Source organism: Triturus cristatus, chromosome 6 (assembly GCF_964204655.1).
Source record: "Triturus cristatus chromosome 6, aTriCri1.1, whole genome shotgun sequence".
Taxonomy (NCBI): Eukaryota; Metazoa; Chordata; class Amphibia; order Caudata; family Salamandridae; genus Triturus; species Triturus cristatus.
This window is the reverse complement of record NC_140589.1, coordinates 1,322,093,528-1,322,117,806: the sequence shown is the minus strand read 5'-3', so window position 1 is coordinate 1,322,117,806 and position 24,279 is coordinate 1,322,093,528. Positions and strand designations below refer to the sequence as shown.

At 46.6% G+C, this 24,279-nt stretch overlaps 1 protein-coding gene across 1 annotated transcript in view; it reads left to right on the top strand.

Moving 5' to 3' along the window:
• Positions 1-24,279, top strand: part of LOC146821371 (uncharacterized) — a 128,148-nt gene that overhangs the window by 51,353 nt on the left and 52,516 nt on the right. Inside the window, exons 2-6 of the mRNA XM_085609838.1 lie at positions 4,672-4,799; positions 4,945-5,067; positions 13,744-13,909; positions 14,940-15,038; positions 15,884-16,014. Of these exons, the coding sequence (XP_085465964.1) occupies positions 4,672-4,799; positions 4,945-5,067; positions 13,744-13,909; positions 14,940-15,038; positions 15,884-16,014 (647 nt within the window). The remainder of the gene's footprint in view (positions 1-4,671; positions 4,800-4,944; positions 5,068-13,743; positions 13,910-14,939; positions 15,039-15,883; positions 16,015-24,279) is intronic.

Here is a 24,279-nt window from a genome sequence, read left to right as displayed (position 1 = left end):
TGTAGACACTTACAAGGTGATTTGTTGTGGAATCGATAAATAAATGTCTGGAAAAGTGAAAAAAGAAAAAAATTTGGAAACAGAATGATGTTGAGAAATGTGTTTTTAAAAAATTTCCTTTAAAAATCGCACATGTGATATAAGTTGCAGCACATAACAATTTCCGTAATGCTAAACCATCCTTTAGACATAAAATATAATTCTTAAATGGGGAAATGTAATCATAACTGCATTTTTTTTTTTTTTGAAAACTTTAGCAATGTTATAGTTAGTGTAGTATTTTTAAGGTTAAGAATCCGTGCTGACAATAAATACCTTGTTTCGTAGAACTCGCTTTTCTGGATGAGGTGGCTGAAGATGATTTCCTTTGTTGGCTCAAGATTTTAGTTGTGATTTAAAGTTGTTTTCTTTGGGAAAAAAAAAAGAGGAAAAAAAATAATTAACGGTGGTTACAAATGTTGAAACTGAGTATCTTTAAAATTATACTGACATACAATATAACTAGTACTACATGACACTGTCCTAATCAATGCACCTTACTGCTGTAGAAATAGAGATATGTATCCCTACACTACACAGAAATATCCCTAATGTTGCTCCTTCCTAGAGTAGAAATAGTATATTGTTTCTCTAAACTATCCATTAGTTTTCAAATTTGGTCCGTTAGAGGAGGAATAATTGCAAAAGGAAGGATTAATAATGTATAGTACTAAAAAAATGGAAAAGGTTACATACCTTTTCCAGTGGTTTTTTTGTTATCGTCCCTTTAACCTTATGCTTGTAGGAGGTTGAAATTTTTTGGGGGAAAAGATGTTCTCTGGTGGAAAAAAAATAAAAATAATTGTTCCTTTGTCAACGTTGGTTAGGAAAAAAAAAAAAAAATAACACACTTTGGTAATATGAAAAAGGAGTATGAGTAACAATTGGTGAGAGTAAACATACTAGACATTTGATGCATTTTTCAACTAAAACATAACAGGTAATTTCGAAACTGTTACTAAATTAGTAAAAAGCAGAACATTCATGGACTTAGAATACAAATATTTGCCCTAGTAATATGAAACGCTGTTGCAGATGTGGTAACTAACTGAAGTCTTATTAGAAATTGTTACTCCAGCATCATGGTAATTTTTCGTTTACTATGTGGTGAGATTGAGTAATAAAAAAAAAACACCTTTGCCAAACATGACTTTAGAAAATTTATATAAAAATAAATTTTACAAGTAAAACCATTATACATAAATAACATTTACCTGAACAATTGAGTTTGACAATCGTTAACGTGGTGAGGATGCCAAAATAGGTGCAGCTAATGAGGAATGTCAAAATCTTCCGATTTTCTGGTTGTGGAAAATAAAAAACTTCTTTTAATTTTGAGTTTAATTTTGTTGATAATATATTGAAACATTAGATTTGTAAAGTTTTTATTATTAATTAAAATTATATTTTTTGTGGGTTATGAAAATATATTTTTCTAAAAACTAACGTTTAGAAATATATTAATAACTTACTAGTAGTTGTTCTGCTGTTATGCTTTCACGAGTGAATTCTGTGCTCTCTCTGAGGAGGTCGCAGTGCAGGTGACAGAGGGTCAGCTTATTACGTCTGCTCTCTCTGCTAGTTGATAATCAACTGAGTGCAAAATGGTGTCTCCCTTGTATTTATAAGTTTTACTCTGTGTCACTATTAATTTTTTAAAAAACTGCGTTCGATGTGTTTTTTTTAATGCTTTGTTTTACTGTGGAAAATGATAATTTACAAAATGCTTTTTAACAAATATTGTTTTCATTCATTTGCTCCGTTTTGGCATCCATTTTGGAACATGTCTTTTGGTATTGTTTACATAGAAACTGTGGTAGGACAAGTTTTACAAGTGAGATGGGTAAAATGGCGCCTAGGTGTATGTGTGTTATGTTTCAGTTGGTTTACTTACTTTGCGATCTAATCATGTTAAAAATGTGTTTGTTCTGTTATTTATTGTTTCGTTATTTTTTAAAAGCTTAGTAATGTGTGAAAACGGATTTTTTGGGGAATTTTGAGTATTAATTTTAATACTCGAGTATTAATTTTAATACCCGAGTATTAATTTGGTAATGCGTTTCAGGCGGTTTACGTACAGTTATTCCCCACGTTTTAATACACTTCCCCACCCTAAAACCCCTAATTTCCCTGCATCCCGTGCCAGATTTTATTGTACTTTTAATTAAAAAAAAAAAAATATCGCGTTGTAATGGTATGCGTTGTAATATACTTCGTTGTAACAGCTGTTTTCAGTATTTATATAGGTTTGGCGTTGTAAGAGAATTCGTTGTAAAGTAATGCGTTGTAGTAGTACTAGCGTTGTAAAAAATGCGTTGTAAAGGTATGCGTTGTAATAGCATGCGTTGTAACGTCATACATCCATCCCAGTGCCTGTGATTACACCTTCTTTCACTGTGCTTGCAAACGGTATTCATTTAAATATGATAAATGATGTTTGCTGCGGGATGTGAGTGGTAATCCCGTACATAACTGTCTCGCATGAAGTTGTCTGCTGCAAAACTGTTCTTATTCCACCCCCGCATGGGCGGCGGGATGTTTCCATCTGACCTTCGATTCCAACCTTGAAAGCAGAGTCCAACTAGTTGAGCAGAATAGAGCGCCATTGTCCCACAAACAGGTGCCTTTGACTTCCCTCGTGAAATATTTGTCCTTCACGTTGCTACTACGCGCACTGAGGAACAGGCGCTTCTGAATACTGACCTCCCCCTGCATTTCGGCTCTTTGATCCAATGTATTATCAATGCCTCGTCCACGACCGGCCTGGCTCAATTTGTGTGAACATGTGGGGCTCGGGTCTCGTGACCTCCTTCCACACTATTATTTGTGTAATTTCGGCATTTTACATTCACTGTTCCCGAGCATCTTTGGAGGTGTTCCGCTGCATCTGGCGCTGGTGGAAGGTGTGCTGCTTTTACTCTTCATACTACGGAATGGCTGCTCCTTCTGTGCCACACGAGCGCCTGTCCCGTCTGCATCTTCTTCGTGATAGGATGCTTGACTTCTATGGTACTTTGCCATTGGCGACTTTGAGCCTGGCTTATGGATTATCCTTCAGGTATTCCTACTTCACCTGCGTACAACCTGTATTGCACTGCCTGGATTGTCCCTTTGAATGGCCTCTGGATTTGTGCTTGACCAACATGCTGTCTCCGGTGCCGGATTTCGATCGACTGATGCGGCCCTTAGTGTCTCACGAGTTGTCCTGTTATGGTGTCCGGATCATGGAGTGTGGAGCGGCGCTTGGTATCCTGGGTAATTGGGACATCTCAGCGGCAGCCTACGACTTCTTGTCCATGAGCTATTTGGAGGAACATTCCGGGTGCCCTCAGATTGTGCTAGAGGCTCCGTTGGTTGGAGCACACGTATGTTCCTTTTCTTTACTCAATTGGATGGCTGAGACTTTTAGTGGCCCTGAAAACGATTGGCTGTTGGAAGCCGTGGCCACATATGCTGCCTATACATTCATGGATTGACTGGATAGTCGTCCATTGCGCCTGTGCTACTGGACAGCACCCTGGCGCGACATTCATTTCTTTTATTTCTCGTTTTTCTCTTCCTGATGGTCTGCTTGAGTTGTTTACTATATATGCATTGTGTTTTTTACAATTGTATGCTGCAATTAATTGGACTGTAGGACTTTGGCGCTGCATTGGTTATGCCCTGTCCTGCTCTGACCGAACTGAACTCTGCTTTCTCTCTTTTCTTGCCTATTACATATTGCTTCGCTCAAGGGGGCGTGTAGTGAGTTCTCCCTGCATACGAACATGCATTGTTCAGTTGGCATGACCGCGTTGAATGTTATGTAGCCATATTTGTGTCTTTGCACACGACACTGCGTTTACATGTTCTTTCTTGAATAAACTGATGACTCGAAAATTCCTTCAGACGAGTGCATTATGTTGTTCCCATCCCAAGCACTGCGCAGCGACCTTGGTCTGTACATGCTGTGACACACAGTCTGGAATTTTACACAATGCATGTTTTCCACTCTGGGTTGTTCGACCCACGATTTAGCCATGGCACACGCGCAGCTGCACATACCTGAAAGTTGGTGCTTTTAATATCACAGACATCATGTTTATTATTCAGACCGAAGGCGAGCCTTCCTGCGAGGAGACTCCTGATGCTCCTGTGATGTGATTTCACTGAGCTGATCTTTGAGGTATGGGGTCCCCTATTCAAGCCTGAGAGACCTTCTATGATGGCATGATTGTGATATTGGCTACTTGGTTAAGGGTAGGTGGTAGTATCCTCGGTATTTTCCGAATCGCTAAATACCACCTCGGTATTTACCGAATCGGTGGATTCCACCTCGGTATTTACCGAATCGGTGGATTCCACCTCGGTATTTACCGATTCGGTGTATTCCGATTCGTAATTACCGAATGTTACCGAATCGGTAACTGTTACCGAATTTTTACCTACATATAACTTACCGATTCTAATTTACCGATTCGGTACGGCTCGGTATTTACGAACCGGTAAAATTTATTTACCTACATGAGGCCCCTAGAGTCTTAAAGTAAAATACATTTTGGAGAGATAAATTGATCTAAACATTCTGGTGGATAAAAACATCTTTTATTTGGGGAATTCAGCATGTTTCTTTTTTTCTGTATTTTACCACAGTTCCAAAGATGAAGTATCTGAAAGAGATGGACAGACCCACAATCCTACGAATACTGGATGTCTGTGCTACGTGCTACCCAGATAAAACAGCCATCTCCTGTTGTCGCTATTTGGGGTGTTCTAAGAAAGTAAGTCTGCTCATGCGAGTACAGCTTTGCCTACCACCTCCACTGGCAGAGGGTAAGGGAAGGCAATGGTAAGAACTGAGGAAGTGGGCTTCTTACACTTGTTATGAGCAGTCATGTTTAAAACCACATTTCTTTCTTATCTCAGCTCCTATGGGAGCAAAGGCTGGCAGTTTTGGAAATACTTCTCCTCATCCTCCAGCGTGAGACAGTTGACTTCAAGAATATTGTGTCCATCTCTCAAGCCTCCTTAAAGTTCCTGCAGCAGCCGGTATGTTGCCTGAAGCAAGTTGTGACAGGTGTGGACTGATACGAGGGAAAAGCATAAAGCCTGTTACAAGCTAGATTCAACTCAGCTATGTCATGTTTGTACAGCTGTCCAAGTCTAATAGATTATTCATTAAAGAGTTTTCTATGACGCTGGCTAGACCTGAGGGTATCAGAGCACTTAACATCATTGTCAAGGCATTATCAGTCAGTAGCAGTATAATATACATAGAGTGACGAGAGTCAAGTCAGTGAATAGTCCTTGAGCAAAAACAAGATAGAATGAAGTGGTAGTTCCAGAGTGAGTTAGAGGTTCTATCCTGGATTGTTGAGGTGCTGAATGAGCAATAATTCTTTCAGTTGTCTTTTGAAACTCATAAAGTAAGAGTTAGTTCTGATATTTACTGGGAGAGAGTTCTAGATTTTGGGGGCATTGCCTGAGAAGGAGCGAGAGAGGGTTTTTTGCTTGTGTTTTTTAGGGGGATGAGGAGAAGTTTATTGGAGCTTCTTAGACTTCTTGTTTAGCCTGCCTTTGTGAGTTTTGAAGCGAGGTATGCTGGTTTACCAATGTGTACAACTTTATGGGTCATGCAGGCATTGCTAAAGCAACAGTATGCTTCGATAGGTAGCCACTTTAACTATTGATTCCGTGGCAGATGTGTCATTTGGTGGGAGGAAGGGCTTAATTTTGTTAAGGAGTTTTAGGTTGTAGAGGCACCCTTTGCTGTAGTCTTTATGTAAGTGCTCATGTTCAGATTTGAGTCCAGGGTGATCCCCAGAGATTTAGTGGAGTCTGCCGTAGTCCGTTTGAATTTCAGGGCATCTAGGTTATTTAGCGATTCTTATGTCTGGGGAGCTGGCTGTGATTGGAGAAAAGGAGAATTTCTGTATTTTCTTGGTTAAGGTTAAGGTGGCTATGTGTCAGCCAGTTTTGCACTTGTGCAAGAGTAGCGTTCAGCTGGCGTACGTCATCCAAAGAGCATATTTCCAGGTATAATTGGGTGTCATCCACATATTGGTGGTAGGCAATGTTAGTTTGTTTAAGTATTATGGTGAGGGGCTCCATGTAGCTATTGAAGGTGAGAGTACAGATCCTTGTGAGATGCCTTGGGTGATGGTAACCATGCCATCTGCTGTGATTCGTTGTTGTAGTGAGTTCAAAAGTAGTTTGTGGTCGACCGTGTGGAAGGCCACTGATAGGTCACGGAGGATGAACAGGCGACATTTATCTGCATCCAAAGAATTATATGTATCATCTGTTATATTCATCATAGCTGTTTCTATGCTGCATCCATTCCCAAACTCGGTTTGGTGGAATCGAATAGGTTGTTGCTGTCAATGTATTGGTTGAATTGGGAGAGAACACACTTCTCAATAGTTTTTACCAGGAAGGGGAGGTTGGAAACTGTTGAGGATCTCTGGGTCTGCCCCTGTTTTGTTTTAGCTGAGGAGTGACTTGGCCCTCCTCGAGGCAGTCAAGCAAAGTCCCATTAATGAGAGAGCTGTTTATTATCTTGGTCCAGAGAGGGGTTATAGTGTGGTTGAGACTTTTAGGCAGGGAGGCTGGAAGAGGGTCTGCCTAGAATGAGGAAGGTTTGGATTTTACGATCACCTTGTAGATGTCTTCTTCCGTGAGTGGGTGGAAAGTCTTCCAACTCCTGGGTGCTGTGTAGGACCTTGTGTGTTGGTAAAGTCCAGTGGTCAAAAGTAGAGAAGCCACTGCCGGCGAGGTCGGTAAGTAGGTAGAAGAGTTGCTAACCTCTGTGATGTGGTGGGGGATTGCCGGTGAACATATACGTTTGGCCACCTAGAGAGAGTTCGATCTCCATGATTTTTTCGTTGAAGAATTTGGCAAAGTTGTTGCATCTTTCTTTGGAGACAAGAGGGGCTTCTTTGGTAGGTTTGCTGTTTGATGATGTTGAAAAGCTCTCTGTGGAGGTGTTTTGCTTTATCAAGCATACTACGGAAGAAGGTGGCTATCTCTGTTAGTATGGGATTTTTGCATATCCTGAAATAGAGTTTTTCTGCAGCTCTTCGTTGTCTGCTTTCCGAGTTGAGGTCAGTGATTGAACCAGGATCTTGGTGATGTCTCTCTGATCCTTTTTAGTTTCATGAGCCTACTTGGTCTAGGATGGCTTTCATTGTCTAATTGTAGCGGGTTTTAAGTTTTTCAATGGTAAGCTTGCGGGGGAGGGGTGACATCGTTCTTTCTTCCAGATCGGAAAGGGGTATCTGATTGATGTTTCTGGACCATTGGAGAGACTTCTGAGATTGGTTTGGAGGTGCTTCTGTTTGGTTCAGGTGAAACAGGGTGATGTGGTGATCTGACCTGTCGACTGGCAGGATGTTGTCAATGGTTATTGAATTGTTGTTGGCTATGATGGAGTCTAAGGTTGAGCCTCTGTTGTGGGTTTGGCCTTTGCAATATTGGATCCGATCTTTGCTGAGTAAGAGTTAGCTTAAAGTTTGGAGTAGTGTGTCCTTCTCGTCATTCCAATGGAGGTCGAGGTCTCCTAATATTATGTTGTTGGCATTGGAGAGACAGCAATTCATTATCAGATCCAACAGTTGTTCGCTGAAGGGGGATGCGTGTTTCCTGGTGGGTGGTAGAGGAATTGACATTTTGGTACTTTATTGCCTTTAGGCGTTATGCTAGTGCTGAGATATTCAAATGATGGGAAGGAGAAGGAATCTGTTTCTGTCATAGTGATGTTGCACCCACAACCTTGATGCCCCATTTCTTACCGAGACTTGGCTACATGCTGAGTCTTTACCGGATATAATTATGGCACTACCTGCCAATTTTTCCTTAGTAAGGATAGATAGGCAAGACCAGATAGGTGGAGGCATTGCTATTATTTTTAAGAAGGAGTACCACTGTAAAATTGAAGATTTTTTGATCTCTGATTGTGAGGCCTTGATCTTTACACTTGCTTTTACTCCTAAATGTTTGTTCTCCAGAGCTATGATTACCCTCTCCACCCCCCGGAGTACGCTGGGAAATTGAGCGGCTCTCAACCTCATCTACTGGCTATCCACATTTTGCAAACTGAAAATGTTGCGATACTTGGGGACCTAAATCTTCATTTAGATGGCTCAAAGAGAACTCAAAGTGCTTCTTTGATTGAGGATCTAAAATTCACTTTATTTGGCACTTACTAACTCACTGCCCTCGCATGTGGCTGGGCATCTTTTAGATCCTATTTTTTCAAATATAAAGGACTTAGAGATAGAGCCTCCCCATCCACTCTGCTGGTCTGACCACTTGGTTGTGCCTTTTACGTCAAGCCCCTTTCTTTCCTTTCCACAGCGTGGCTAAAATTGCAACCAGAATCCAGAAATTGGCCTAAACTCAATATTGCTGCACTGAATGAGCAACTGCTTTATACTAAACCTACTCTACAACAACAGATCGATTTAGATTAAGATCCAATTCGTCACTGGCTCACTGAGGCCATTGATTCTAATCTGCACTGAATGAGCAACTGCTTTATACTAAAACTACTCTACAACAACATATCTATTTAGATTAAGATCCAATGTGTCACTGGCTCACTGAGGCCATTGATTCTAATCTGCCAACTACTATTAATACGTGTAGGCAGAATTCACCTGCCAGCCCCTTGGTTTAATGATGCACCTAAAGCAGAAAGGAAACGCTGCCAAGCGTTAGACGAGGAGGAAATAGTTTGCAGAAGACTGCAAGATTATGTATGGGGATTCTCTAAAAGGCTATCATGCCTGCTTTAACTATTACACTGAAAAAAATCATGAACATGCAAAATTGCCATAAGACACTCTTCAAAGTGGTTTCCGTACAATTCTATGGGGCAGTCGAGGTTGCAATTTTACAGTTTAAGGACCCTTCTAGGAGGACTTCGAGGAAACCCCATTGGAACTTAGGAGGTTGGAGAGCCACCCCACCCGTGGATACCGTAGTACCTGAGTTACCAATCCTAGAGGAGCCGGGTGCATAGGTCTGGAGTGGTGTAGGAAACCGCCGTCGTTCTCAATGGAGGGCTGCAAAGAAGTGCTGCTGCTGTAAAGGTGAAAAGGGTCCGATGGAATCCCAGCGGGATTCTGGAAGAAAGGAACCTGAAAGCAGAGGGTACAGAGTCAGGGTCACTTCAGAGTGACCAGGGGCTTGGGAGACGAATGCCCACCAATTTCGGGTGCTTCAGGTGCGAAGAAGGGATGCTTGACTCTGCAGCCACGAGGACCAGGAGATGTTGACGATGACCAGGAGCCACATGCGAGCTGTTACACAAAGGATGTCGAGTGCTGAGGGGTCATTGTCCGGCTGGAGCACCAACAAGCCTTGGCAGAAGCAACCCACGAAAGAAGGTTAAGCAGGTTATGGCGTGGACCATCAAGGTTCAGGGGACTCACCAAACAATGGGAATCAGGGCACATCTAGAGCAACCAGGAAAGCCCAACAGAATTCAAAATGATCCTCAGGAGGACCCACAGGCCGAATGACCAGGAGTTGCGAGGGGACCTCGAACAAGATTACAAAGCACCAGCCCACAGAGCACTCAGTGCGAGGAGGCAGGAGTTCTTTGGTGGAAATACTGCTCAGGATCAGGACTACAGGGAGTTCAATGCACAAGCTCAGGAATTGCCAACAAGCACATGCACTTGCAAATAGACTCTGTGCACAGGGGTTCAGGGTATATAGTCCCCACGAAGTATACTGACCTCAAACTTGCTGACAGGGCCGATCAACCTCAGGGACCTTTGAAACCCACCTCCTGTGTTGCTGGAGTCTTCAGTGTCCACAGAAGAGCACAGGAGCAGCAGACTGGTCAGTTGCGTTGAGGTGCCTGCCAATGCAGTGGAGTGATTCCTTCACCCCAAGGGAGATTCAGCAGTTGTCCTTAGTGCACCACAGGTCCTGCACCAAGCCTGTATGGAGCAAGTGCACAGACAAAGCTTTGGAAAGAGTCGAAGTTGGGCCCAGTCAAAGTCCAGCGAAGTCCAGCGTGTCCAGACAGTCGAAGGTCAGTGGTTTCTTTCTTGTAGAATCTTGGCCACGTAAAATCTAAAGAGCTACAGTCAGGTAAGCTCTTTTGTACCCACGAGAGAGGGTTGGAGAGATTTGGGGGACCCTCCTAGGGGAGAGTCAGGACAGAGGGGTGTTTACACCCATGTCCTTTGTTCAGTTTTGCACCAGAGCAGGAGCCAACGGTTCCCAGAACTGGGTTGAGCTGGACTATGCACAGGGACACCAAATGTGCCCCAGGTGCAGACTTTCAGGCACTCTCAGAGTGCACCCGCCCAGTCCCAATACACAAAATCCTGTCTGGGAGGTGGTCACACCTCCCTGTGACAGGATGCCTATTGTGCTGCCTTCCTCTGCTCAAGCTTGGCTCAGCAGCAGGAGGGCAGAAATGTGTCTTTGGTCGGCAGCATCCATTTTCTGCTGCCTGGGCTGAGAAGGCTGGCTCCATATAGACCAGTGACCCCACGAAGCTCGCTTCAGAAGGGTGGAATCATACCTCTCACACCGGTTACCGGTGTGAAGGTATGATTCCAAGGTGTTTGATACCAAACACGATATGTTTCTATGCTATTTTCGAGATAGCATTTACCGCAAGGTTATAATGCACCTGTCCCGCTGAGTCACAGACAACCCGGGAGAATGGTCTCCGAAGGCTGTAGAGGGGCTCTGCTCAAGCAGGGCACCCTCTCAAGTAAAACCAAGAACCCTGCCTTCAGTATTGTTAAGGCCTGCTATTGGGGTGACTTATAAGTTTTAAGTGTAGTGACCTATAGATATAGTGAACCTATATATAAAGTTTGTGGTGCAAGTACCAGCTTACATAGGTTGCAGTAGCAGACCTGTAGTTCAATTTTGCATGGCCTCTCATTGGTGGCATAATACATGCCTCAGCCCATGGGAGGCCTCTGGGGTACCTATGCCCTGGGTACATGGGTACCATATACTAGGGACTCATAGGGGTACCCCAGTATCCAATCTGGAGTGTACCAAAGTACATGCATAACAATTTAAAGGAGAAAGCAGATAAAATGGGGTCCTGATTAGCAGGATCCCATTCAGAGTATGCAAAGCAGTGCAACATCAAGCAAAAAAGTGGGGGTAACCATAAGAAGCAGATCCTACTTCCTACCCTACCAGCCAACTCGCTCTCTAAGATCTTCAAATCAAACACTGTTCTCTGTACCAAGGTTTTGTCTAATCCGCATGAAAGTCCGCTCCTTTGAAAATCTAGGCCCTAAACTGTGGAGCTATCTCCCCTCAGCTTCAAGGAATTGTAATTCACTCCTGAGCTTTCTTAAGGGTCTGAAATCCTGGTTATTAGAGCTTATCTCATCAGACCTGTGCGCTATGCTGCGCCGGTTAACACTCTGGGGTAGCTGCATGCATTAGAGATTGCATAATAATAATAAGGTTGAGGATAGGATAGGAAGATTGAATCTGATGTCAATGTTGTAGTGCAGGATTGTTTCTGCCAACTCTGTTGCATGCTTGACCGCCGATCTGCAGGTTATGAGCATGCAGGTTGTATTACTGCTGCTTCTGATCTTCTGGGAGAGGGGTGCCATAGGTATTGTGATATACTGTGCTGGTGGCCTTGCAAACCAAGGAGGGTTAAGATTACTGCCTACCTCATAGATCACCTGTATCTTGAAGGTGGGGGTGTCCATGTCTCACAAGGGCGTACGTTTCAGTGGCGAGAGTGTAGAGGTGTTGAGGGGCGAGTTGTCGTCTCTGTGGCGTTCTGGGCACTAATTACTTAGAAGCACAAGGGGCAAGAAATAAGTGCTATTCTCAGATTTTCCTGAATATGTTTTGATCCCTACACTACTAACACATGTTTATCTACATATAAATTGGCAGGATTAATTCTCCACCGTGTCAATTATTTTTGTGGAGTTAGAGAAGTAGATGCTTCTAAGTAACACATTTGGAAACATTGTTAAAGTCTCTACCAGATCATCTAAATTCAGGAAATTTCTGACTTTACACATTCTTTTCAGAGATACAGGGGCGATTAGATCACGACAGGAGCACCATGCGCTAGACATAATTAGGAATACCTAGATAAGGGATGTGCGGCAGTTCTCGTTAGTTTCAATTAAGGTTTAAAGTCACTGCTGTATATTCATGCTAGCATTCATGTTTCAGTGGTCAGAGCATGTATTAATGCATTGATAGAGTATAAAATATATCTTATGTAGGCTAGCTGCATAAAAGATTGTATGTCACAATATTAACTATAAAAATATTTGCTACAAGAATATCATAGCAAAAATATAAAAAAAACAAATATTGTGGAAGTGTAAATTAGTAATTATGGATTTAACTCAACATACATGTACAGCAAAGATACAAATGTCATAGGTACGTGTTTATGGAGTTTAACAAAACTGAAATATCTATATTTATACCTTTATATACTTGTCAATGTTTTGTCTGTCAATACGTGCAACAAGTTAGCAATGCATAGACATGGTCAGGTAGATGTATTGCAGGTTCACTTACATCTAGACCTGTATCAGCCCCTTTTGAGGTTTCCCTAGTTTAGGAAACTATAGATAATAAGCTTCACTGTCTAGGATAAGTGAACTGACTAATCTTACAAAGAGACAAACAAAAAACCCAATAACAAGTCATATCTGCCATCCTTCAGGTGACAAGACACCTTCCCCCAAAGTCATATCTGCCATCCTTCAGGTGACAAGATACCTTCCCCCAAAGTCATATTTGCCATCCTTCAGGTGACAAGATACCTTCCCCCAAAGTCATATCTGCCATCCTTCAGGTGACAAGGTTCCTTCCCCCAAAACCCCAGATGCTACAGTGGGCTCATTGATCACTCGTTTTACAAACATCCCCTTTTCGAGGTGTAGTGAGGAGAGATGAGGAGTGATGAGGAGTGTAGTGAGGAGTAGCGATCCTGACCACCTAAATTTTGTTTACAGGATTTATTCCCTCATAAAGAAGAAGCCCACTGAATTATTAAAAAAGCAAATTACCAGATTATATAGTATTCCTAGATTTTATGATGTTTCTTCCTCAGAATTCAGGCACATAGGGCCTTATTTACAAGCCCCTTGCGGGACCCGTATGTCACTTTTCCTTTGCTAAAAATGACGCAAAATTGGCGCAAGGGGCTTGTAAATAAGCCCTATAACATTTACTAAGGGATGTGTGAACAATTGAGCTGAGTAATTTTGTGTTATGCTTTGAGTGCACCTTTGAAACATCTTATTAAAAATATCCTAAGTGCTCATCCCTGCAATGTGTTACACCATGCATCATGCACATAAATGCTATGTGCTTTGGTCTGCATAGGCCATCTATCTTCTGACACACACTGCACTCATTGTACTATTGCAGTGCAGTTACTCCATGCAGCACACACATACATGCATTGTGCCTTGGGCTATACAGGCCTCCTATCTTCTGGCACTGTATTCAAGGTTTATTGGTGATGGATCTTGAGCTCATGGTCTCCCAACTGCAGTCATACACATCATATTAAGGGATTTTTGACACCGCAGTTAGTATTTGACTACAGCTATGTTCCCAGCCTCTGGTTTAGATTTTACATTCTACAGAATTAAAGATTATGGTCTGCTGGTTTGATACTAGGGATTGTTTTTTAAAGTACTCAGTCTTCATTGTTAACTGATCTCTCATCATCTTGATCAGCTGTCTGAGTTCACAGACGTGGAGAAAGTCGGCTGCAGAGTGATGGTGGAGCTTGCTCGCTGGCTTCCCAATGTGGCACTTAGGAACATCCTGGCTCTTTTTGAGATGGAGGCCATCCCACATCCATATGTTGCGTTGTGCCTACAACAAGTCATTCAAGGTCATGGTAAGTTGCCAGGCATTTGAAAGATCCTTCCATCAGGGAAGACCATGCTAAGTGAAGTGGGATATGGATTAAGTTCTGTTGGACACTATTGGTACAATGATAACACAATCAAAAATAGACTGTATTCAAAGCACAATGGGGTAGTGATAGCTACAGACATGGGTCTCTGGTTAGGAGAGTACCACCCTGTAAAATCTCAACCTCATTAGTTCTGGAAGTTCAACTTAGAACCATAAAGTTTAACAGCAGATAAAGACTGTAGAGCCGCCAGCCTGCTTACTGCCTGCTTCTCAGAAATGTATGATCCAATCTGGTACTCAGCTTCAGACTTCCCGTTTAGGACTTTTCTTTGCCGGTCTCACTTGAACATTTTACATTAAGTTACTCATCCATATGATTTCTAGCAGAATTTGAATCCCTGTGATTGGTACTCTCTCTGTGTTTTCATTGATACTCATTAGCCCCTCCTCCTCTTCCCCTTCAGTTTTACTTAGTGACCTCTAATTTTGGGGAAACGGATGCCCCCGTGTTTAGGGCCCAGGGAATTCATGAGCAACCCTTCTAACAAGTGTGGCCGCTGGTACATGAACCACCAGTAACCAGATACTATTGTGAGATCACAGAATGAAAAGAACCTCCATTCAGACTTTGACCCTCAGGGAATTGGCTGTCCATTTCCAAGAATCTTCTACAAGGAAACCCAGCTAGTCTCCAGAAAGGAACTAAAAACAGTACTCTTCTAAATCTTTATGTGCCACCTTGGTCAGATCGAAGGAAACACAAAGGCTGCACTCTCTCTCTGTTGTGCCACGCATCTCATTTCAACGTACACCCCAAGGCTCTGCCTTTATATAGTCCCACCCATGTCAGTTCAAAGTGCACCCCATTCCTAAGATCTATCTGTTGTATGTTTCAGTTTGAAGGGCACAACAGGACTCTCTGCTGTGGTACCTGTATACACCCAGGCACCACAGGCTTTTGACTCCATTATGCAACAGTCTGAGCTGTGTTTTTTGTTGTCCCCTCACAGTATCCATAATGAAGTACTCTGAGGGTTTCATCCTTGAACGCTTTCTACCCATCATGAGGAAAGCAAGAACTTTTGTTCACTGCTGGTATTTCAGCCATGGTAAGTATAAACTAGTATTAGGAAGCTTCTCTGAAACTGGATGGAGCGAGCACCCACTGCAGGAATTCTGTCAATGTTTTAGAAACCACCAGAGATAATTTTATATAATTGTGTGAATCATTTTAATCAAAGGCCGCAGAGTTTGGCTGAGAATTTTGCCAAAATCTTCTGGGTGTTAAATCCATCTCTGAGAAACGATTTAGCTTTTCTTCATAAAATGAATAGCTTCTGTACATTATATGTAAAATGTATATGCTCTGTGCTATTTTGAGAAACAGCTGAGGTATTAAGATGTGTCAAAAGTCATTAAAAACTGCTCACCCGTCCCTTTTATTTTTATGAAACAAGCATGCATTCTGGGGAAGGGGAAGTTGGCAGGGTTAAGGGGGTGTGTGTCTAATGTTACTGTTGCATCAGAGAGTGAGTTTTAGAATGAAGCTTCCTGGCGCATGAGTAGAGAATGAAGAAAATGACACAAATTTTAGAAAGTGCATGTCCTTGTGACTTTCTTCACTTCAAGGAGTACTGACCTCATATCCCTACCTGCTCTGTATTGTATTGTAGTGGTATTTATAAAGGCCTCGATTAACGATAAAGTAGCTAGTCCCACTGTATAATTTATACAAGGCTAAATGCACATCACCCCCTCTGTTCTCCATAGTTCATGGATGGCAGCATAAGAGGTTCATGCCATCTGAAGCTGAAACCAAGACAGGGACATGCACTCGCTAGTAGTATACTATAGGACATTAGGCCATGGCTTTCCTAGTAGAGTAGGGTTCGCATCAGGTATAGAGATAGCATAAGTGGGAACTGGACAGCACTGATTTGTATTTTCTCTGCAGCCTTTGAATCCTTAACTTGGGCATTCGCCCGGAGCACAGAAGCAAAGCTTGTTCCGCAGTATTTGAATGGCTATGTTATCTGCAAGGCCTATCTTGACATACAATGCATGAACATCAAGGAAAAATGCAAGGTAAGTTTTCAAGTCAGAAAGGGTTCTTGAGGGAGACAAAGCACGCTACTGTTATGTACCGAGACACCATTACCACATACATTATAAAAATGTGCAAAAGTGTCAAATATAATATCCCTTTTATCACCATGAATCCTTTGAGGAAGGGACCATGATTCACAAAAGATGGAGTCTTGTGAGGATCATGATGCCCCTCTCTTGCATGAACAGTGGTAATAAAAAGCATGCGGCTATCAGTGAGTGAGCATCTACGGTGCTTCACTGAGAAAAATAAAACAGGTCTTGGCTGCTACTGCCGGAAGATGGCTCAGACTGATACCATGTGGTTAGTCACTGTCTTTAGTAGCAAAGTCAACAAAAGACTTTGGACTTAAATTCAATCCCTATTAATTACCAATGGCTCAGATTAAAGCTAGCACTCCATTCATCAATTTTTAGGTCTCGCCTGACCCAGCGCTTGGGCGCTGGTCTGGCGAGACCTTAAGTGAGGGCTTCAAAAAATGCTACCGCCGGCTACAGCTTGCAGTGCATGTGCGCGGGCGCGTGCAAGCTGTGGCCGGCTGTAGCATTTTCCCCCCAGCTTTTTAGCCAGCTTGCTAGAGCACGCAACAAGCACACGCGCTTGCGCGCACATTCCTTGCGTGTTTTAGCGCATCATCGCGATCACTTTCGCAGCTATCGTGATCGCGATGACTTTCGTGGCCAATGCTTGTTTCCTCCAGTTTCCTCCTTATTAGTTTTATTTATTCCAGTTCGCGTGTCGCCTCTTTCTTCCTTTGCCCATCCAATCTCTGTTTTTGTTCTTCCTTTTTCGTTATATCTCCTGCCCCCTTTCCACCTAGTGTGCTTCCTTCCCCTCCCTTGTTCCTCCCCTCCTTCCCGCGTGCACCATGCAGTCCTTCCGCGTCTCACCTCTTTCCCCACATTTCTACCTGCGCCGCCTCTAAACCTATAACCATCCTCCCCACTTTGCTGTCTCTTTCTACACGTGGTCTGTCTCATTTCCCTCGTTCTCTGACTGCCTTTGTCCCAGTACCTCCTGATGCACACCACCACACGTCCCTCTCTTAACCTCTCTCTCACGCTCCTTCTCTCCTACGTCACTCCCCCTCATTATACCATGCCATTGCACCTACTCCTCTACCCCCATCTCAGCCTACGTCTCACTTCTTTCACATCATTACTTCCCCAGCCCTCCCTTTGCTCCCTCTCATCACCTTTACGCATCTTCAGGTGCACACTCTTAAGTGTGCACACACCCTTTTCATGCCCTGTACTCCCTTTCCTCGTGTCCCCTCTAGAGCAGCACTCTCTTTTAATGTTCTCTCCTCCACTTTCTTCCTTCTCATCACTTCTCTTTGCCACCCATTTCTTACAATATCCCACCCTTGAGGCCCCTCCCTCAGTTTCTTTTCTTCCCTTATTACGCTTCCACATTTCATTCTTTCACCTCTTCCCTCTACGCCTCACGGCCTTCCTCTTCTCCTCTCCACTATTCCCTCGGAAGCCGTTTCTCTCCCTTTTTCCATGCTTGCTCCCCCACCCTTCTCCCATCCTCCATGCCCTTCACTTCTCCAGCCTCCGTCTCATCCTCTCATCTGTATCTCATTGTTTTCGTCTCCACTGCCATCATCTCATCTGTATCTCGTTATCTTCTCCACTCTCGCCTCATTGTCCTTAATTTCTCTCCCTCTGCTTATCTGTCCTCATCTCCTTCTATTCTCCCTCACCCCTCTCCTCATCTACCGATGTTCTTTTCTCACCTTGCAGCGTCCTTCTACCCCTCCGCCACATATTCATCTACTCTCACCCCTCTCCATCCTCCCTTCTCCACTCTTTCTGGCCTCACCCCGACCTCGCACCTTATTTCCCTCAGGACAGTCTGGATACTTCACAGCTCATCTGGCCTCACTACCCTCCAACCTACTCATCACTTTCTTGCCCCCTCTCCAGCCTCCCTCTCCTCTAGCCTCACTTCCCTCCCTGCCCTCCACATCTCTTTCTTGCCTCCCTCCTATCCAGCCTGCCCCCCCTCTGGCCTCGCCCCCTCACCATCTCTTTCTTGCCCCTCTCCAGTCTCCCTCCCCTCTGGCCTCGCTGCCCCACCCACCCTCCTCATCTCTTTCTTTCCCCCTCTCCAGCCTCCCTCTCCTCTGGCCTCGCTTCCCCCATATCTCTTTCTTGCCCCTCTCCTCTCCAGCCTCCCTCCCCTCTGGCCTCCCCCCTCCCCATCTCTTTCTTGCCCCCTCTCCAGCCTCCCTCTCCTCTGGCCTCGCTTTCCCCCATCTCTCTTTCTTGCCCCTCTCCTCTCCAGCCTCCCTCCCCTCTGGCCTCCCCCCTTCCCATCTCTTTCTTGCCCCCTCTACTGCCTCCCTCTCCTCTGGCCTCGCTCCCCTCCACATCTCTTTCTTGCCTCCCTCCTCTCCAGTCTCCCTCTCCTCTGGCCTCGCTACCCCCCTCACCCTCCTCATCTCTTTCTTGCCCCCTCTCCAGCCTCCCTGTACTCTGGCCTCGCTTCCCCACGCCCTCCTTATCTATTTCTTGCCCCTCTCTTCTGCAGCCTCCCTCTCCTCTAGTCTCATTCCACTCCAAATCTCTTTTTAGTTTCTTTCTTCCACCTACATCCTCACCCTTATCTCAGCCACTCCCCCCTCTTCTCTCCACCTTCCATCTTTTTCTCCTGGTCCTTCTCTCCCACTCTTTATTCTCTCACCTCCCCATCTCTTTCCTGCCCCCTCCACATGCTTTTCCATTTCTATTTTCTTTTCTCTCCTTTCACAGCTTCTGCTCTTTCTGTACTCGCCCCTCCCGATCCAGCCTCATCTTATCACCTTTTAGGTCTCAACCCTCCATCTTCCTATTTTTCCATCGATGTTCACTCGTCTCCCCCCGCCCTTCTATCATCTTCTTTTTTTTTTTTTTTTTTGAAACCTTTATTACAGAAGTCAAAAGAGATACAAAAATGGGCCTACAACCTTCGGGCCGGCCGCTAGCAAACAATAAGAGCATAGAATACAAGTGGGAAACACACGCTGCAGCGTGAGAGAGATCACAGGAGTTGGAAAGAAAAAACGTTGGCGGCCACACCGTCCGGACCCCACAGATGGCGGTTCCATTTTTATGTAAGAAATAACAAACAAATCCACAAGGCAGCAAGAAGTCGAAGCAGCAGTATGAGCTCCCCTGGGGAGGACCCTACCGATCCGCAGGAAAAGCGGGGGGGGACAGGCCGGAGCGGAAACAAAGTGGATTCAGTACCCAGAACCAAGGAGAGAAGGAGACTAGGAAGACGGGGCCAGTGCCAGATCAGGCGTCAGTGGCGGGGTACAAATTCCGCCACGGTAGGAGTTCCAGGGGCCCCATACTTTCACCCATTTCCCAGGCTTACCTCTCGCGACATACACCACTTTTTCCCGAAACATACACCAATCCACGTTGTCCTTCCATGCCGAGATCGTTGGCGACCTCTGGGAGCCCCACAATTGCGCTATGTCACGCTTGGCCACCATATAGCCCAGAGTCACCCACCACGTCTGCGGCACTGAGTAATCAGTCGGCTCCCACACATTTAGCAGACACCTCCTCGCCTCAGGAAGCAGCGGCACATGTGTGACCGCCTACAACACCGCATGCACACCACGCCAGAATCGCGCCACCTCCGGACACTCCCATAAAATATGGACGAAGATCCCTAAGGAACCACACCCACGCTTACACAACCCATCCACGGAATATCCCATACGCATCAGACCCGGCCCCGTAACATAGACCCTATGGAGTATTTGAGCTGGACGAAGCGAAGGCGGGCCGGTATGGCCACCTCTTTCGGGGAGGCCACCGCAGACACCCAGTCCTCGTCGTCCAGCTCCAATCCATCGGCGACCCACGCCTCACGAAGGCTAGTCAACAGTCCCGAGCGATCGTTGATGAGCTTTTTGTAAATCAAGTGCCCATCTAGCACTCTATCTTCCAGAGGGGAGTACTCCGGGATGGAGGCAACATCCGGGAATACGGAGGCCAGCGCGTGACGGACCTGCAGATATCGAAAGTACTCCCTGTCCTGCAACTGGAATTCCGTCTGCAGCACATCGAACGTTTTGAATCCCCCCCTCGTCCAGAGATCGCCCACCCTGCTAATGCCTATCATGTCCCACTTCTCAAAGCCCTTCGAGGTCCACAGGGAGCCCAGCCGCTCAGAGGCATACAGTGGCGTCGCCCGGGTCAATCGATCCTTCCACCCCATCGCCAAGTTTGCCGCGTGCCACACCCGTACCATGACCCGCGTAGGGCCCGTCAGACGCGCGTCGAGCGATCGAGAATAAAGCGCCCGATTATAGTCACCACCCGGCAGTAATAGTTTATCCATCTCAAAGGCCGGGTTTAGAGCGGGCCCGTAAAGGCCGTGGTTTATCGCGGCCAGCTGGGAGGCCCAGTAGTACCGTTTGATGTCTGGGAGTGTGACTCCCCCGTCATACCACGGGAGTGTCAGCTTCGCAAGGGCGATACGCGGCCTCCCATCCCAGAATAGGTGGCGCTGCAGACTCTCCACCTCGCGAAAGTAGCGCGCCTCCAACGCGCCACGTCCTCCTTCAGGCGCTGGAGGGGGGGGCGCAAATTTTGTTTATATCGGGCCTCAGTGTCCAAGGTGATAAAGATACCCAGGTACTTAAATCCCTGGGGAGCGACCTGGATAGGGCAGCCCCGCGGCAGGATAGGAGTCTCCCCGGAGAGGACATTCACACAGGATTTAGCCCAGTTGATGACTAGGCCAGAATTGCGGCCAAAGGAATGCAAAACATCCACTACTACAATCAGCGATTTACGCGGGGAAGCAAGGTATAAAAGGATATCATCTGCGTAAAGGGATACGCGATCCTCATACTCAGGGGTCCAACGGAGACCACGAATGGAAGGATCCCACCGCAGCCACTCCGCCAGGGGCTCCAGGGCAAGCGCGAAGAGGAGCGGCGACAGCGGGCAGCCCTGCCGCGTACCCCTGCCCAGCTCAAACGGAGCCGACACTCTACCGTTCACCACCACCTGCGCCAGAGGTCCGGAGTATAACAGTTTCACCCAACCAATGAATCCCGGGCCAAAACCAAACTTCGCCAGCATCGCCCAAATATATGGCCACTCAAGCGTGTCGAACGCCATAGTGGCGTCCAAGGACGCCAAAATGGCCGGCTCTCGTATGAACGGGACCCGCGCGAGCACCCCATGCAAACGCCGCAGATTAAGCGCGGTGTTGCGATGAGGGATAAAGCCGGACTGGTCCTGGTGAATCAGATCGCACACCACGCTAACCAGCCGATTAGCCAGCACCTTGGCGAGAATTTTGGGCTCCGCATTCAACAGAGAAATGGGCCTTTAAGACGTGACCCGATCCCGCGGCCTCCCCTCCTTATGAATAACCACGATAGTGGCCAGACGCTGGTCCAGCGGGAGAGAACCCGCCGAACGGGCCGCGAGGAACATAGCACGGAGATGTGGCGCCAGCGTATCCGGTCGCAGCTTGTACAATTCGATGGGAAGGCCATTAGGACCCATGGCCTTGCCGGAAGTGACCGAACGTATGGCGAGGGCAATCTCCTCAGATGTAGGGGCGGCGTCCAACGACACTTTATCCTCTTCCGAGAGGGAAGGCAGCGCAATATCCCTGAGCAGAGCATGGGAATCCTCTTCCGAGCAGGAAGATACCGGGGAATACACCCCACGGAAATATTCTGCGAAGCAATCAACAATTTCACCGGGATCAGTGACACACACACCATCCAATTTCTCAATCAACGGGACAACTCGACTCGCTCTCTCCTTTTTATCCAGCCACGCAATCAATTTACCAGCCTTATCACCCACATCATACAGTCTCCCATGCTGCTCTCTACTGAGGCCCCTGGCTGCCTCCGTGACGAGGGCCTTATAGTCCGCCTGCTTGAGTCGGAGAGCATGTAATTTGTCGTCCGTCACCCCACATTCCAGATCACCCTCCAACTCAGTTATCTCAGTTTCAATACGGGTCACCTCCTCCCGCCCGCGCCACCGGGAATGGGAAATAAGGGACAGGGCCTCCCCCCGGATTACCGTCTTGAATGCCTCCCACAGAGAGACCGCAGACGATACAGACCCCACATTTTCTTCAAATACCGCTCAAGAGATTTAACCAAATCTGCGCGAATTGTGGGGTCACGCAGGTACCAGGGATTGACCGGGACCACCCTCCCCTCCCCCCTCGGGACAATGTCGAAGTGCAGCAGGAGCGGGGAGTGGTCCGAAACACCCCGCGCCAAATGTCATACCTCCCCAACCCTCCCCGCCTGTGCCGCTGGCATCAGAACATAATCAAGCCTTGAAAGACTGCCATGAGCCCCGGAGTGAAAGGTGTACTGTATCTGCGTAGGGTGTTTCAGCCGCCAACAATCCACCAGCCCCAATGTATCCAAGAGGCCGGACAACCACGCTTGGGCACGGGGGAGATCCCTAGGAGGGTGACGATCCTCAGTACCGGAGACTACAGCGTTAAAATCTCCCCCTACCACTAGAATCCCCTCCGGAAGGCCAAGGAGGAGGCGACCCAGATCAGCGAAAGTAGTTGTTTGCAACCCTGGCGGGACATAAACAGAAACTAAAACAATCACTCTACCCTCCAATCTACCCACCAGAGCCGTGTATCGTCCCCTGTCATCGTGGAACACCTCATCCATTTCCAACGGGAGCAAAGTTTTAACCATGATTCCCACGCCCCTCGAACCAGAGGTGAAGCCCGAGTGGGCTACAAGGCGATACCCCCGTCTATTCATAGCACGAAAGGAGTTTCCAATGAGGTGTGTTTCCTGCAGAAATACTATATCGGGAGAAATACGTTTTAAAAACTGCAGGACCACACCCCGTTTTATCCTGTCCCCCAGTCCATTAACATTCCAGGACAAAAGACTCAGTCCCCTACCCCCCATCATAGCCGAAGTCGAGCCATCTCCCCCCAGGGAGTACTGTAGAAGTAGCACAACAATACATCTGCCTTGTGGTACAAATAAACAATACCCAACCCCAACCCAACAGCCCCAACAAAACTCCCCCCTCCCTGCACCCCTGCATGAGCCCAAACAGCCCCCCCAACTTGCAGTGTGCCTGTCGCACCTATGTAAATGAAACTACTAAGACCCCCTAGAGGAGGAGGGAGAACCCCCTCATGACCCAGCACAACCTCCCATGAAGGAGAAACAAGGCACAATAGGCAAAAGACCCTAAGCATGGCCAAAAGTGGCATCATCCGGGGTGAGTCACGGTATCAGTACCTCAGACCCGGTCCGGTGAGCGCCCACCTCCCGTCGCCCCCCCTCCATCCCGACCATGTCCCCCAGTCAAAGTGTCCAACCAGTCCCCGGCCATGTCAGGACGGTCAAAAAAGTGAGTGCCACCATCCGCCTCCACCCGCAGCCTGGCTGGGAAGAGCATGGCATATTTTAGGTTCATGTCCCGAAGCCGCCGCTTGACAGCCAGGAAACTCAGTCTCTGCTTCTGGACCGCCTGCGTGAAGTCAGGATAAAAGTTCACCTCCATGTTTTCCAGCTTAATCGGCCCTTGCAGCCTGGAAGCTTGCAGAATCGCATCCCTGTCCCGAAAGTTAAAAATACGGGCAATAAGAGGCCGCGGAGGGGCTTCGACCTTCGGCCTGCCTCCGGGAACTCTATGGGCCCTCTCCACCGCAAAGAATTTGCTCAGCCCCTTAGGCTGGAGATGGGTAGAGACCAGGTCCTCCACAAAGAGATCCGCCGCCGACTCCTCCCGTCCCTCGGGCACTCCAATAATGCGGATATTATTCCTCCGGGCCCTGCTCTCGGAGTCCTCCAGGCGCCGATCCAGGAGCGCACTTGCCTGACGGAGCCGATGCACCTCCGTCTGAAGGGCCACTACCTCAGTCGTGAGGCCCGACGCGGTGTGGGCCAAAGAGTCGACCCGGTCATTGGTCTTAGAAAGATCGGCTCTAACAAGGTTGACATCGATGAGGACCGCGTCGAGTTTATGTGCCAAGGTGTCGAATTGCTGGCCCACTGAGGTCTTCATCTCAGCAATGGCGCCCATAACATCCTGCAAAGTCAGATCCGCAGGCAAATCCGGGGCATCCGAGGGGCACTCGGAGGACTTGTGCGATCCGCCGGGAGACCCCTTCGGGAGGGTGTAGCGGTCCATAATGTTGGCCTGATGCGCGGTGCCACGCCGGGTAGACTTGGCCTTCAACCGATCCCCATCCTGCTTCGTGGCCATCGT